General features: G+C 36.8%; 1 protein-coding gene across 2 annotated transcripts in view; it reads right to left on the bottom strand.

Moving 5' to 3' along the window:
- The window catches only part of EMB3142 (nuclear pore complex protein (DUF3414)), a 75,546-nt gene extending 72,246 nt beyond the window's left edge, over positions 1-3,300 (bottom strand). For both annotated transcript variants that reach the window (XM_010251797.3, XM_088893198.1), the window contains exons 1-2: positions 2,962-3,300; positions 2,780-2,875 (exon numbers count right to left, since the gene is read on the bottom strand). In XM_010251797.3, the coding sequence (XP_010250099.1) occupies positions 2,780-2,875; positions 2,962-3,102 (237 nt within the window). In that variant the 5' untranslated portion in view covers positions 3,103-3,300. The remainder of the gene's footprint in view (positions 1-2,779; positions 2,876-2,961) is intronic.
- Positions 3,301-17,964: the final 14,664 nt, after the last annotated feature.

The following is a 17,964-nucleotide window of genomic DNA, read 5'->3' as shown; positions in this document are numbered from 1 at the left end:
CAAGTCCATGTTAGGGTTATAGTCTTAAATTCTTAATTCTCACACAAAAATAATGATTTTATAATTTTAATTGCCTTTTAAGAAGATATGTTATTAAGATGAACGAATGAACAACATTAGCATCCCCAACCACTATGTTCAAAAAAAAAAGCAAAAAAGCATACAAATTTTCAAAAGGCGCACGCCTAGGCCAAGGCACATCAAGCATGCACCCTTTGAAAGTGCTGCACCTAGGACCTGGGCGAGGCGCCTACCCTAAAATGCGCCTCGCCTATGCGCCTAGGCATGCCTTTTAAATCAATGGGATAAATGTGATGTACATAGATTGCCTAATTATGTGCCATAGTTATGAAACTTTGACAGAAAGTCATTAAATAATGCCTATAACTAAACACAATCATATCAGAAAACCAATATGGTTTCATGACAAGGAGGGAAAAGCGGATGATGCGGACCATGAGGAGATAACAGGTTAGGCCTTTGGAAACAAAAGAATCTGATTAATATATATATATATATATATATATATATATATATATATATATCAGCAACCAGAATGATATCATGCAAAGGAAAGACAAGAGAGTACCTTCTCATATATGTCACACCAAGGTCAAGACTTGATCCATTTGGTTTGCTTAGTGTTCAATTGATTGGGCTACTTTTTGACTTGTTCTAATTGAGTTTGGAAAGCTGTATTTAGTTTCTTAGGAGAGGTTGCACCTTGTGCCTCTCCTTGGGATGCTTGTAACTCTTACCTGTTCTGATTAATAAATCTCTTCGCTCATTCATTAAAAAAAATGTTCAGCTGATTAGGCATTTACTAAATCAGATCCCATGGGATGTGTTGTTGACACAGCATAATATTGATTGAAGAGACTAAAAATGTGGTTAAATGAAAGCTCAAACTATTAAAAATTCTTCAGAAATTAAAAGTTTTCAATATGTGAAAACTATTGATTAGACTAAGTATGTAGTATGCAAGTTAGTATCATTAAGAAGAAGAACAAGGGTACAGTTAAGATAGCTGACCAAGAGATGCTTCAAAGCAACCATTTAACTGCCCTTGTTCAATAATCCATAATAAGAGAGTAATTGAAGAGAAAGTTGTAAATAGAATTAAATTGAGATGGACCAAGAACGGTTATTTTACTGTATTTAGAGATGCTACACCTGGTTTAGAACTATCAATAGATATTTTGGACGAGTATAGCAAGTGGATCCATCTAGAGTCTATGAGTGGAAAGGAATAGAAGAACTTTCCAGAATAAATATTCCCATCAATAAATCCAGTGTTTTAAAAGCGTAAGGGGCAATTTGCACCTGAGGCGCAAGGAGAGGCACACGCCTTTTTGAAGCAAGGCCCAAAAATACAAAAAAAAAATGCCAAGAATTAAAAAAAAAATTGCAAAAAATCAAAAAATATTAAACATAATATTAATAAAAATATAAACTCAAATTAAAAATAAATATTTTAAAAACCCTATTATCTAAAATTAAAATACATAAACATAACATGTAGAGTGTATTCGAATGAAAATTTAAAATAAAATCAAACATATAAAACATTTTCAAGCATGTAAAACCCACAATCTATTTTTTTCGTCAATTGCATTACTTCAAGTAGTACCTAATGTGATGTAAAACATACTGCATTCTTGTTTCTACGAACCCCTCAAGGCAATCCCAAACGAGTCCATGTTAGGGTGAATGAATGAACAACATCAGCAAATAGGGTGAATGAATGAATGAACATCAGCAAATAATGATTTTATAATTTTAGTTGCCTTTTAAAAATATATTTTATTAGGGTGAATGAATGAACAACATCAGCAAATAGGTGGTTCTCACACCTGGGCTGAAGTGCAAGGCACACTAGGCATGCGCCTTTTGAAAGTGCTGCACCTAGGACCTAGGTGAGGTGCATAACCTAAAATGCACCCCGCCTGTGCACCTAGAGGCGTGCCTTTTAAATCACTGAATATATCATTTGTGAAAGAGTAATTTCCTGGCTGCTTCTTGGGCTGAGGCATGACAAGAACTTAGAGGAATTAGCTGAAAGATGACTGGTTGAAATCTATTTGTGATCCTATTGTCTTCTTATGAGGGTGGACCTTGGCATAACGGTTGGGTTGCTCCAATGCGACCTGGGTGACCACGGTACATCTGTCCCTCCCCAGACCCTGCATTGGCGAGAACCTCGTGCACTGGGCTGCCCTATACTATTGTTTTCTTATCCCCTTCACAGGAGGATAGTATCCCCGGATGAATCATTTAGCATGAAGCAGTGATTGAGATTTGATAGCAGTTCCATGGGCAACCAATGTTCCTTAGGTGTTAAGGTTCATGTCTCTGAATAGGGAAGGAAACATAGTTTTGGCTTATAGTAGTCCAACTGGAGATAGGGATATTGCCATGCTTAGTCAAAGTGGAATTAACAACGATGGCATGTAAAGCTAATTATTATGTGCAGAGGAGAATTGTATAGCTAAGCGCTCCTACAACTTTGTGATGGACCACATGATTTTTGTTTGATGCCCACCTTATGTGCCGCCTTTCCGTAGTTATACTATTTTAAGGACAACTGAATGTTGTTTCAACAAAATGATGGCATTGAACTCCCCGGGTAAAATGATATATTTTTTATACGAAGTGTCGCTTCAGTAATACACTTGAACCAAAGCCGTATAACTCAGGCATGAAATTAAACCCCATAATTGAAAAGAGTAAACTAAAAATCTGGTTTTGTAAATGCATAAGTAGATGCAGATAAACTCACAATCTGAACGTCCTGATCGTCAAGAGAGATTGGGGACGAATCAGGAAGTCTGACTTCCTTTGACTGGACCTGTGACCGGTCCGACGCTTTTGGATGCTGAAAATCAATACATAGACAGCTTAATGAAACTGATAAAGAACATCAAAAATTATAAATTCTGACAACTTGTATGGAACACGTACTGGATAAGAGAGGAGTGATTGGAGAGACGGTAGAGATTTACGAATGACGTGCATTAGCTCGATTCTCTGAGCAGGTGTTGGAGGAGAAGGGCCGAGTAATGCAGACTCGATGGTGGATAATAGTTGCCTCGGAGAAACCATTTTTCACTATTTTCTTTCTCTTCTTCTTTAACAGGCCGAATAAGACAACCGGAGACTGAAATGGTGGCGCTAGGAGAAAAAGAGCGCGAAATGCCTGCAATTTGAGCGGGCTGTGGAAAGAGAAAGAGACTATGGTAAACCCCTAGCTTTCAAAACCCTATGCTCGCTTACATTAGTGAAAAACGGACGGCGCACGATAAAGGAACCTGACGTGTGACGTAGTTGCGTACATATGTTTGGTTTGTGCGACTGGGGTGAGAAAATAAGAAACCTCTGTAATGAGAGTGAGAAATAAACAATTAAAACTGGTCTCCCAACCAAGCACCATACCCCTATAACGGTTAGACACCACCTTCATTGAGATCCCATTCTTTTGCACTCCCTCTCTCTGCACTCGTTTACCAGTTTCGTCCCCACCACTAGGGGTGGCAATTTTTCCCATCCCCGACGGGTATCCGGGCTCCCCGACCCCATCCATGGGAGGTACCTTGGCGGGGTCAGAGTCGGGGAATGCAATCCCACCCCGACTCATCCCCGATTAATATTATATATTATATAAGTATAATAATTATTAATTTATTTATAAAACAGTCAAAACTAAAAAGTCTAAAACATAATTTGAATAAATCAAGAAAACTTGAAAAGTTGGAAAACCCTTAACCCTCAACTAAACCGATTACTAGTCTTCATTCTTTTGTCTTCAACAAAGAAGACTCAAGAGAGGCGACTGAACCACAAAACCAGTAAACCCTAGCTTTGTCTTCATCGTTGATTCGTCGACCGCCAACCGTCATCACTGACTGTTGCCACTGCCCACTCGCCCGTCGGACATCAAACAGAGGAGAGGCCAGAGAACCGAGGAAGAGACTTCGTCTTCGTCGCCGACCATCGTCGCCGTCGCTGTCACCATTTGGACTCTCTCTCATCATTCATCATCGACATAAACTCTCACAAGTCCCAACGGTCCTCTCTCTCTCTCTCTCTCTCTTAGTTTCAGGGATTCGGGTCTTTGGCGGGGAATTCATCCCTGTCAGAGTCGGGGATGGGGGTGATTTGGGGGTCGGGAATGGGGAATGTACTCCCGCCTCGAACCCGCCCCGTTCCCATTCCTACCCACCACCGCTTCGAACTCCTTCGATCCTCTTGTCGATTTCATACTTACAGTCTCATTCTCCCTCTGCATCGACAGCTTGGCCGGCATGGTCGCCTCCATTTGGAACTCCTTTAGTCTGTAGTACTCCTTTGTCGTCCTCACCATATCAAACTCCCTTATGCTATGTTTGGTTTAAAGGAAAATGTGGGGAAAAGAAGGAAAATGTAAGGAAACCTTTACAAACCTTGTAGGGGTTTCATACTTTTTTTCCTTCAAACCAGACACAGCCTTAGTGTAAGCTCGATTACCAGTGTCATCCTCTCTCTCTGCATGAATTTTCTTTCTATTACCGTCTCTATGAAAGTGTAAAATTGATATCCAACGGTATACAAATTACTTACAACTGAACATTGATATTGGGTGGACTTATTTACAATAAAGCATCAATAATTCCATTGCTTGGTTCCTTTATCCAAGTTACAACGTTAGTAATCCCTTTGGAGGAATAACGCCTCAAGTTGATAAATTAAAAAAAAAAAAACTTCTTCGACTGGGTTCTCAGGGGGAGTAACGCCTTATATGATGCTTTAGATAAGGTTGGGGCTGTCAAAGAACTTTTTGTCCGGGGTTGTCCCGGGCTAAGACTTGGGAGTTAATTTGTAATCTTCCCTGTTTTATTTTTCTGTACTTTTCTTTGCTAGTTTGGTGTGGTCGATTTGGGCAAATGTGGTGATGGACTTGGTACTCTTTATTTGCTTCCACTTAATGAAATTCTATTATTTATCAAAAAAATAAATAACAATACTAGATTGAATGTTGAGCCATCATGTAGCTGGTTGATTGACAAAAACAAGGCAACATGGCCATTATCAATATGGGCAAGACGACAAATAGACATGTGGCTAGTGAGAGAAATGAGCTCTTTTATATATGTGTGCAAAAATCAGCTGCAATGGCAAATGGTTTTATAGATGGGTCCTTAGAGACTGCAACAGATGATAAGAGAAACAATTGCTTTGGCATCCAATATGAATTGTTCATTCACATAGACTCCTCATTTAGGGAGTAGGGAACGATTTTATGGGAATATTATAGTCTGGCATTGTTGTAAATCTAACTTAGGGCCTGTTTGTTTGTTCTGAAATATGACATTTGAAAGTGCAATAATTACATTAAGAGGTATATTGGTATTGGTGAACTTTTATTTCCTCTGAACTCTAAATGCATATAATGTTGTTATGAATTATGAAAATGATTAAATATCCATTTTGACCTCATATATGAAAGTTTTTGTTTGTCTTTTTTAAGGTATCATTAGAAAATAAAAAGTTGTATTATTGCACTTTAAATGATAAGATATAAGAGGAAACAAACAACCATTTTTCTTTTAAAATTAAAGGATTCCTCTTAAGAGATAAAAGTTAAGAGGAAACAAATAGGCCCTTAAATGCAAATTGTCTTTGACATCTTATGCTATTTGTATCTATCAAAGTCAATGAGATCCACTTCACCATATTTACTAGCAGTCATCACATCTTGTGCTACTTCTACTAATGAATACTTCATATTTGGATTTTCAATATTGTTTTATGGTGCATTTGTCATGAACCTCGAGTCAAAATGCCTTGCAATTCATTATGGGTTTTCACCATACTGTAACCTGGAGTCAAAATCAATAGGTGAAGGAATAGGAATGGCAATGGGACGGGGATGGGGAGCCTTCTCCACTAACGGGGATAAGGTTATCTCCATTCCCACAGGGATCCCCATTCTCCGTGATTTCTTATAATGTTAATCATTTTGTTTTTATTTTTTATTTTATTTAAAAAATAAAAATAAAATAATTAAAATTTATAATTCTATTAAAAAATATTCAGACATATTCAACCATATTTTTAAAAATATTAATATATAAATGTATGTATACATGTATACATATATATTAATAGGGATCCCACAGGCAGGGAGTGCTCTCTCCGTCCCCGCTAACGGGGATGAAAATTTCCCCATCCCTATCCCCGCGGGGGACAATCATCCCCGCTAATGAAAAAAATTGCCATCCCTATAAAACAATTACCTAAGATGATAGAAATGTCTATTGACCTAACTAATAGGAATATCTTAGTACTTATGATTTGATAGAGTGTATGACACTGGTTAGAGTGAAGTGGTAGGAAAGTATTTATTTTTGTCAGCTGCAAACTTCTTTTTTTATTTTTTGGTAACAATATCAAAAGGGGTTTTATTGCTGAAAATGAAGTAAAAGGAGAAGGATTACACCCTATCATCTACAGGTGCAACATTTGATAGAGGGTATGGCCATGTTCTTTGTTATGCTTTACCTGAAATTTTATCTTCTATTGAAGGCTGAGATGATAAATCATTTACTACTTGAACTTGGTACCTTACATAATTATACGTACCAACTCACCTATCTGGAATCTTTTATCGGTTCATCTAAAACTATTCTATTGGACGCCAACATTTTCCTCTGGCCTTCTACTAGGTACTAGGTAGTACCGTATTTTAAGTTAAAAGGTCGTAGAGTTTAAAACATACAAAGACAGGTTTGTTGCCGTTTGGCCAAACTGGTTTGGAAACCTGCCCTAATGATAAGAGCATCATCCCATGGTTCACTAGTTTGCATATCAAAAAATGTATGTCTGTAATTTCTCATAATTCATAGGAAAAAAAAAAAGAGAGATTTCATTGTAAACACCTTGCAGATTAAAAAGGAACCACAGTTCGAATTTCCTCTTCTGATAAACCACATCGGCAGGCACATCATTGCTAGGTCAGATCCGCGTTCAAGAAAGCGGCGAACCGTGGGGGGAAGCAAGAATTTGAAACGGTAAAAGCAGATAGATGAGACCCTTCAATTATTTCGTTTTGGAAGGAATACAAATATAAATATGCATGGTGTAAATACATAAAAAATAATATAAAATACAAGGTTTTGTACTGTACATATTTTTATTTGTACTTTTCAAAACCGAGCCTTAGGCTTAGTTTGGAAGGAGTACAAATGCAAATACTTAGAGTGCAAAACCTTATATTTTGTATGTATTTGCATTTATACTCTTTCCAAACCGAGTCTTGATACAAATGCAAATATGTATAGTATAAATACATACGAAATAATACAAAATATGAGATTTTGCACTCTACACATTTGCATTTGTACTCCTTCCAAATTGAGCCATATTGCTTTTTGACATTCCAATTGCTGATGAAATAAGACTAAAGCTCCAAGCCCTAATGAACATTCAATTTTGTTCTATCAATCAAATTGGTCATTTTTGGGCAATGAAGTTATGCAATCTATTCAGTAGGCTTTCACCAATCCCACATTTATTGTTAGGTTAAATGATACTCACTAGTTTGATCCCTAGAAAGGAGAGGGAGGGGGAGTGAAGGATCTAAATAAAAAAATAAAGACACAATGAGTTAGTTTTCTCATGAAGCTTGACCTAGCTATAAAGTGTAGCTATAAAGTGTATGACATAATTGAGTGGTTTTTGCAATATAGTTATAAATTGCATCTCTACCCTATTTTGCGATCGTCTTGCGTAATATATACCGAATCAAAGGAGCAAGTTATTCAAAATACAGGCACAAGGATATCTCTTGTCCCCTTACTTCTTCATCTTATCCATTGATGTATTGTCCCGCTTACTTTTGCAAGGATAGGAAAGTGGAGCCCTAAAAGGACACTATTCTGACCAGGGAGATTACAAATTGAAACATGTCTCATTAAGGTTATACTCAAATTTTATTGTTTATGGGAAGGACCGGAGGTAAGCTATTTCAAATATTCTATTCGATTTAGTAGAATGCAATATCCCATGCCAAATTGATCTAATTTGCAATATTCATTCCAAATTTAATGTTTGTCATATAATTTGAATAAGTTATTTAGCACCCTTGACACAAACAAAATGAGTCCATATCTGATCCGACCATGGTCACAACATTGTCTTGCAATCCCAAATAATGAACTATTATGTCATGCCTTGAAACTTAATCCCCATTTCCCATCTTGAACCTCAAAAATTATGATAGGGGGATCTTCTTTTACATGTTTCTAACGACCCTTGGTATTTTCCATTTCCTCACTCTCAACTTAACCACAAAACCCTACTTGTTTACCCCAACATGTTAACAAGATGAAATCCATTTTAAAACCCACCATGCCAATACTGGGAGAGAGTGCTATTGGTTACATTGTTTGGATTATTGTTTCAAACTCTATAATATAGAAAGATCAACACAAATTGCAAAAATTGGAAACTGATCTATTGTCAAAGATGAACATGGTTTGTACAAGGCAAGATGGTCTAAATATCAAAGGATTTTTTTTTTTTTTTTTTACACTTGAATCATCCCGAGTCAACTTCTGGTTTTTCATATCATAGAGGTTCCCGAGTCAACTTGAATCATCCCGAGCGGCAGGTGAATCTATTAACTCCATCTATGATATTTGTTCTTACTTGTTTCAAAAATTTACCATATATATATATAATGAAACATTAACAAGCATCAACAAAAATCCTTAACATTTGAATTGGAAAAAGATAAAAATAAATAGAATAGAAGAATATAAGCTAAGCTAGTAGCAAACCTCTTGGAAAGTAGGAGAACAATGGTTTTGGTCTCAAACAAAATAAACAAATTATCATGTTCCAAGTGCCCATTCATGTTATTCTAATGATCCATTCAACATTGACGCTTATCAATACAAGCACCAACAGTTATACTTGATAAAATTAACCTCAAATCTCATGAAATCTGAATGACACATGGGAGATTGTCTAAAGGAGTTAATTCTTCAAAAGTGCATTGAATGGAGAATATGGTAGAATTAAAGAAATATTTCGTAGCCTCAAAACACTTAGTATGTGTTTGATTCCGTGGGCATTTATAGATGGGGTGTTTCTCAAATAAATGTTTAATTAAAAACCTTACTTTAAACGTTTATTATTTTTGTTGTTTGGTTAGGTGTTTCATAGGCATTTCAAGTAATACCCCATAAAGCTATCTTCCACATCAGCTTACAATTCTCCAGGTAAGCATCTGATTTCAATAAACATTGGGGCCTAGTGAGAAGCCAGAATTTAAAGTTTCCCCCAATGCCTCATGCACATAAATCCAAACATTTATATATATTTAGTTTAGATAATGTTGAAAATCAAACAGTAGTTTTAAGCACAATAAATGTTAATCCCTAAGTGGCGTTGGTGTGGCATTGTTTTTCCAATAAACACCCACATAACTAGACATAGCCTTATTATTCCTATCTACTACACTTATCAGATTAGAAAGGTTCCATACCCAAGTAGAATAATCCATAATGGCAGGTGAATCCGTCAAAACACCCATCTTTCATATTTGTTCCTGCTTGTATAAAAAATTAGAGAGGGAATGCATTATGGACTTTCTGGACACTACATTGAAAACAAAATGGTGTGTACTTTCTTGTCATTCAAAGCTTGATTTTATTATTCAAAGATGCCAATTAGCCTGGTGGTAATGTCTCTAACTGGTTGTAGTAGAGACCTAAGATTGAGTATTGCCTTCACTCAGTTAAAGAGGCCTTGGAGGTCAGGGGCGTTCATGATAAACGGAAAACTGAATCGAAAAACCAGGTAACGAAATCGACCAATTCAATTTCAATTTAGTTTTTTCTAAGAAATAGGTTTTCGGTTAACCAATAAGATGATTTTCTTTTTTTTGAAAGCCAAAGGCCAATCTTCATTGAAAAATGCTCAAGATACAATAACAACAATAAAAACACATAAACAAATTCAAAGACACACTACTTAAGAAAACAACCAACAAACTCAACACTAAAACCAAAAAGAAGAAACAAACAAGAAACCAATGATGCAACAACCAACCAACTAGAAAGAGAGACCATGAAGCTTAGCACAAGTGTTATCAGAGAGTCAAACAAAAGCCGTGGAATGAAGGTCAACAAGCCTCCAATAAAGACCACATTAGTCAATGAATACTTCCGTATCAATGAAGGAATCAACTTAAATCCAAGAAAAAAACTGAAAAGAACCTAACCACCTTAACCAAACAAAAGGGTCTTAGAGAAGAGGAATTGCCAAGGTAAACCCTTACCCTTGACAATTCCAGAATCCACTTCAAAATAGACGAAGGTGTAAGAGGAGATCTTCCATCTCCACAAGTAGCCACATGTTAAGTAACCATAATTTCTTAAAACTGTCAATGTCAATCCAGAGATTCTCGTACCCAAATGAAGCTTTAGCAACGTTAACATTTGATTTTTATTCGGTCCATTTTTTGACCCATCTCCTACATTCCGGATGCTCGATCGGACCAACATCAGTCACTTTAAAGTATGCCAAAACCTTAAGAAACCAAACTTTAGTCCAAATGCCCATAAATTCACTGTTAAATCTACATGATTCCCTTACAATGGTCTTGATTATGCCACGTCACCATACTTGATCCCCAATCAAACTTCATCACGTGAAACAAAATCCTTAAACAACCAATCATACAAAATTTCAACCCTAAATTCTTAAATTTAGTCAAACATCCATCAGAAACTCTATTTCGACGCGTATAACACTACAACGCTCCTCGAACCTAAAACCCATGATCTGTAAATACCTAACATGATCAAACCCTTCCAACAACCTCATAATCCCAATCCATACCTACCCACCAAATTTTATTCCAAATTCCCTTGTTTGACCCAACATCAAGTATTGATTCTGTTTGGCGAATCTTATTGATCAAAAGCTCACATATCACGAATCTCCATCATCCAAACCTTATTTGACCATTCAGACCCCGTCATCTTGTTCAGAGACCCAAAGAACTCCAATACATCAAATTTTACGACTAAAAACCTCCATTTGACCGTTGAAAAAGTAAGATTCTATTTTGGGCCCTCTCGTTGATTAGAAAACCATAAGCTAAGACCATAATCTGAACTAAATCAGTCAATCTACACCTTTGGTCAAAGATCCATCACTTCCATTATATTCATAATGATCAAAATGTCTACCTACCAAATTTCATCCCGAAATTCCCTAGTTTCACCCTTCATCAAACAAAAATTTCATTTAAGCAAATCTTATTGATCCAAAAATTTTGGACATAGATCTCAATCATCCTAACCATATTTGTCCAATCAGACCTCACCACTATGTTCACAGACCCAAAAAAACCCAACATGCCAAATTTCATGGCAAAATTCATCAATTTTACTGTTAAACTAGAAAGATACTATTTCGACGTATCAGATTGAATCGCCACATCAGCTGTCTCATCCTAGGATTTCAAGATAATGGGGACTGTTGTCAGCTCATTACTTAACCCCATTAAAACACCTAGACTGGTGAATTTGAGCTAATTAGGCTAAAAAAGCTTAAAATACCAAATAAACCTCTATTTAAAATTAAGAAAGGACAAAACCCCATTTAAAAGTCATTAAATTTACGTTTTTTTGACACTGTCAGCCCCAAATACGGGGCTGCAACGTATGGCACGCCCCACCCTCATTGGATGCATGAAATCCATGAGAAGCCTTCTAAGCTCAAGAAAATTTGTTACACAAAGAATGAAGGGTCAACTGCAGGCTCTTCTCTCTCAAAATCTTTGCATATTTCAGTGAATGAGCTCTGCTGAATCACAAACATTGTAGTTTAACGAATTTCAGACCCATCTCCCTCCCTTTTCCTCTATAAATAGAGGCCCAGCTCGAGCTTGGAGAGAAGGGGCAGTTTCCCAACTTCTGTGATACACCCATTCTACTTGAAATCCCTAAATCCCTGAAGCCAAACTCAATCCTCATTCCCTATTTTCCAAACTTAACACCGAAAACACTCAATCCATCTCTATACCTTGCTCAAGTTTCCTTTAAAGTCATTTTCGTTGCAGGAAAGTTTGTTTCAAGGTTGTACACGCGAGGTAGGCCTCTCATTCCACCATCTCTATGCTTTTAGTTTAGTTTCAAGTTGCTTAGAGTTCTCAAATACTAGGAAACTTGCATTCTCAGCTTCCTCCAGATTGACGAAAATAGGTAGAGAGGCAAGGGTCATAGGGAAACTAGTACTTATGATCCGATAACATCACCTCAAATCAGTTCTGGGTGAAATTGGGAACGTTTTCACCAGATTTCAAGAGATTTGAGCAATTCTATTGATTCATGCTCCGATGGAATTTGAGCCAGAATTACTCCCATAGTGGGTTGTTATTGCAACTTGCAGAGAGGGTTGCCTAACACCTTCCCTCTCCCAACCTTTTGGAACCCAAAACCTTTCGATTCAATGGCTTTTCCATGGAGGACAAAATCACTGTCAATGCAAGTAAACCGATTTTTTAATATAAAAATGATGGTCAATTTCCTATAAAAAATTAGTGGCGATTCCATCTCTTTGAACCGACCATAATCTTCCTGGAGCTCCCAAGCAACACACAACACCACTACCATAAAAGACAAGTGGGACACCCTCTATTCCATAAAGGCCATTGTATGTAATAAAGGCCTCAATAATAGTTGCCAAAAGGAGGGTAATTTCATGTTCCCACAATAATAAACACTACCCCAAACAAAAATCTCAATTAAGGCTAAGATGGAAACAACATTAAAACCATTTATAGAGCTGGTGAAATTCTCAACATCAATTGTGCAATCATTCTCCGCCAAGGAAGATGAAGCATTCTGAAGCAAATCATCACCAGAAACAACACCATCCCCATCGTTATCCCCTACAACTGGAATTCCCTTGGATACAAGTGTAATGCTCGTTCGTTCAACTTCATCAAATATCACCACCGGACCACCCAAACACTATGGACTTTGTAAGACGATGGTTAACTAAACAAACTGTGCATGTATAATACTATATATTTACATATATAATATAATTGTGTATATATTTTATTAATTGTATCTTTTAATTAACTTACCTACCTAACCTACCCACGTAGATGCCTTAATGGCCTAATCATACTTTTTTGACTTTTGTGATAAGTGGCACCCTACTCGTACTTCTCTACTTAAGATTCCCAATTTCCTTACCCAAACTACCCCACACAGCTTGGCAGTTACCTTATTTGTCTTTCCCACCTCAATCTCCCATCCCAAATATCATTTGCCACTTCTATTCTCCAGCCAAAACTCTTCATCTCCAATCCTTACAATGAAACCAAACTCATGCATCTCCATTCTTCCTCTCCTTTAATCCTCTAACCTCTTGCTCTCTAGAATGAAACTAGAACACTTTCGTCTTCATTTCTCATCCCATTTGACCTGACCTTTCACTCTCTGTCTCCTCTCTACCAAAGCAGTACAACACCATGCCGCCCCTTGTCAGATGCCAGTGATGACCTCCACACTCCAATGAAGTACACCACTAGCACCTTATAGTCCAACCCCATGGTTGATTGGCCTGATTGTGTTCTTCGCTCGTTCAATCTTAAAGGTACTAAACATCACCCTCTTATCTATACTCTCCCTTTGAGTTTGTTTATATTTTTGGAGATCCATTAAAATGACAAAAAAGCAAAGAATTGAACCAATTAAAAAGCTGAATTGATCGATCGATTGAAAAAACACAATTTTACCATCTTTCACGGATCTATATATTGTTGCTTCTTAATGGCATCCTAGTTGGATGCGTACTATTTTTTTCTTTTAGTTAAAAGTGATAAATGATAAATTGTAAACACCATAAACAAGATCTATGATGTTTCAGTACTAATATAGCTGCCATTCCCATCATCTTTGTGTTCAATTGATGAATAATGCAGTATTTGCTTTATAGTTTCAATGCGTAGAGCAAAAATTCTAATGCTTTTTGAGGTTTAGGGTGATAAAATGAGTCTCTTTGCTGTCGAATTTGAATTTAAGTATAGTGGCGTGACATGGCAATTCTTTACTGGGCATCACAAGAAAATACACTATGGCCATGGTTGTATGAGGTATGGATTCAATGATAAGAATGACAATAACAATATGGCCCATTTGTTAAATGACATGTATTTGAAGCATAATATCCCTTTGATGTTGCTATGGATTTGAACAACACATACTCTTTAAAAAAAAATTAAGATAGGTGTGTTTCTATGGAATAATGTCCTTGATCTACATTCTGGGATCATGATGGCCATAACTATAATTGAAGACAACCATGATCTATATATATTCTAAATGTTCTCAATCAATGGATAATTTTGGGCAATTTATCTTGATAAGGTTGACACACTTAGGCTGCCTTGTGAGAAAGAGTAACCTATCTTAATTGAGGATCGGTGTGGATGTCTGAAATGTTTAATTGAACCATTTTCAATTAATTCTTGGACTTTATGATTAGTAAAATATTTAGATATTTCATAGTCCTTAGACTTGATTATAATGATATCCTTCTATGGTCAATACTTACGTACGTTGAAGCAAGCGTTAATGGATTGTGGTAAGTGATCATTGTGATAGGATCCTGCACTTTGCCAAGTAGAGTGAATAACCTAGGAATGTTTTTTCTAATGGATGCCTAAATCTGCTAGTAGTGGATTTTAAATTGGTTTGAAATCAATATTTTCTAGGGATTCATCATGGTAGGACATATAGCACCGACTCTTGTGAAAGTAGGGAAGAATTATTCTGTCATTCTCAGTGTTGGGTATTAATGGAAAAATGATTGTGATACCAATATTTATTAGGCCTGTTTACGTGATTCACAATTCACTTAGAACCAATGGGCTTGGACTTTAAGGAAGGTAAAGCTCAAACATAAAATTTAATACAAATTGGACCCAATTGTAGGCCCAGTAGACATTGGCAAATTCTATATATTTAAGTGAGAATTCAGCTATGAGGATCCCACTCTCGTTGGGATCATATACTAATTTGTGGGGTTTTCTATTTTGGTAAAAAGTGTACTCCTATGGGTCCCACGCCATACAAGCTAACTCTCCCACATTATTCCTCGAGTTAAGGAAGGATTTACGGGATGGTTTATTATGAATCAAAGTCCTAGTTAGATAAATGGCTTACTTAATGAACTAGTAGACAGTAGCCGCATTATTGATTAGAAGGGTGGTGCATGAGTTCCTTGATTAGATCAAGGTTACTCTAGGGTTTCTTAAGACCAAATAAAAGTTTTTAGAGGGTTGGTATGGATGGTTAGCACTATGCACTCACCCTGAAAAGTATAAGAACACGTGCTATGCATGCACATACTATTAAAGGATAAACGCAAATAACCTTATATGAATGCTAATACTTTGATTTAACACCTATAATCTGCACAATAATCAAGGTAAATGATTTTAATATAATACTAGGATAAGAACACTTTTTTATGAAACTAAAGATTACCATTCTACACAAAAGACCTTATACAGAGTGTTCAAAAAAGAGGGAGGACTATAAAAATGTGCACCTCCCCATTCAAAGATTGGGCCATTTTTTATGTTTCATGGGCCAACAAGTTTCTCTTCATATATATATATATATATAGTTAAATTTAACATCCAAACTAATAGAACAAAAAAGGATTTGATCTACCACATGCCACAACTTCATCCCAACATTTACAGACCCATAATTTAATAAGTTCACAGATGATAAACTATCAGAAAATGTAGACAAAATTGAGAAGCCTCTTTCCCCAAAAAAAGAAATAGCTGCTTCTATCACATGCAATTCCATATGAAGGGTTGACTCTGTCCCTTGAACCTTTTTTCCAATGGCTACCACAAAAGACCCATCATTAGATAAACAAAAGCAAAAGCTCATTGGGTATTTTGAAAAAAAAAACCACCATCACAGAAAAACATCTAATTTGGTCTTTGGATAAAAAGCCCCATACAGGAGCTCTCAGGATCAGGGATCAAAGAAGAATTTGTGGAAGTTTCTTATTATGGACCTAGTCTAGACAAACCATCTATGAGCTTTCTGAGTTATCAAGGCTGCCCTGTAGCTTCTCCAAACCTTACCTCTGAAAATTAAAAAATCAATTTGATTCTCTTTGCTTCCTAGAGCTACGAGCACCATATTAATAGTGTCACAAATCTAATTTGTTGCCATGTTTGTAATATTGGCCAAAGGGGTAGAAAACCAAATTGCTCCAGCAAAAGGGCATTGAAAGAAGGGGTGATGGGGAAAACTCATTGTTAGACTTACAAAAGCTACCCAAAGAAAAAACAGATAAAACCTCTTTGATTCGGAATGTCTGAGGTGCCTACACAGCCCTTCACCAGTCTCCGTAGAAAAAGCCTATATCTTGGGAGAATAGGAAGGTGCCAGATTTTCTGCAAAAGGGGAAGGTACCTTGGGTTAGGGTCCGGAATACAACCTTCCACCACATATTGAGTGGTTGACCCTAGGGAGAAAAACTCCCTTCTTGTATAGGGTCCAAAAAAAATGATCCTTAATCAGAGACCTAAAAACATGGGCGCAGATGATCAAATTAAGCTAGGGATCATCAAAATGGTTTCTTAGAAAGGCAGCATTCCACTGCCCTCCTTCATCAATAGCATCGGCCAAGGTGAGTCTAGTTAGCTATCGAATGGGAGGCCCCATAGGAGCCATAGTGCCTAAAGAACTTAAAATCCAAGGGGTGCCCCACAAAGTAGCACCCCTTGAGGCCCTCGATCTACAAATTATTAGGGGGAAAACCTCAGCCAGGGTCCTAGCCAGGTTTTCCAAGAAAAATGTAGAATTTTTCTTGAATTTATGAGGGAACAAACCAGGGTTTTTCAGGTATCTACTTTTAAGGAGTCTAACCCACAACGAATCTTTCTTATTTATAAGGGCCCAAGCCATCTTCCATTGAAAGGCTTTGTTAATTTCCTTGGCTTTTCTTAGACCCAAACCTCATAGAGTTTCGGGGGTACACATTGTGTCCCAATTAACCCAATGGAAGGCTCTTGAGTCCTTGCCATGGTTCCACAAAAAATCACTTTAAATTTTATTTATCTTTTAATTAAAACTATTTGACAATTTGAAAACAAACATCACATGATTTGGAACCAATTGCAAAACAGATTTGGTTAGAACCAGTTTCCTTGCTTGGGACAAGGTGGCTGCCTTCCAGTTCATTCTGCTTTGATTTTAAATGGTCAATAATAAAATTCATAGAATTGGCCTTATTTTTTTCCATATTATGAGGGATTCCTAATATTTTGCTTGGCAATCCAAATCTCACATCTTCAAATGTCTTTTAACCAACTTAGCCCCTTTATGACTGGCACTTTTACTAAAAAAATACCTGACTTCCCACAATTTATTGTTTGCCCCGACATCTGCTAAAAATTATTTAAATTATTCAACAGGTTTGCAGTAATATCTCTCTGAGCTCTAACAAAAATGAAAACACCATTAACAAAAAATAGGTGGGACATAGAAGGAGCTTCTTTATAGATCTTAAAGCCTCTAACAAGCCCCTGATTCTCTACCCTTTCAAAATCCTAGAGAGCCCCCTCCATGGCGAGAATAAACATGTAAGGGGAAAGTGGATCACCTTGTCTCAAACCTCTCATAGGCAGAATGCGACCCTCCACTACTTCATTCACTAAAATTGAAAAAGATATAGAGGAGATACAATATATGATCAGGCTACACCAACTTTCCGAGAACCCCAAACCTCTCACAACCTCAATGATGTAATCTCGCTCTATCCTATCATACGCTTTTAACATGTCAACATTAACTGCCATATATCCATGACCCATTTCTGTACTTCATGTGTTAGAAAAATCTCATGGGTTATAACCACATTGTCTAA

Source organism: Nelumbo nucifera, chromosome 8 (genome assembly GCF_055504915.1).
Source record: "Nelumbo nucifera cultivar China Antique chromosome 8, China Antique-T2T, whole genome shotgun sequence".
NCBI classification, from domain to species: domain Eukaryota; kingdom Viridiplantae; phylum Streptophyta; class Magnoliopsida; order Proteales; family Nelumbonaceae; genus Nelumbo; species Nelumbo nucifera.
Note: the sequence above shows the minus strand (reverse complement) of the source record. Positions and strands in the feature narration are given on the sequence as shown.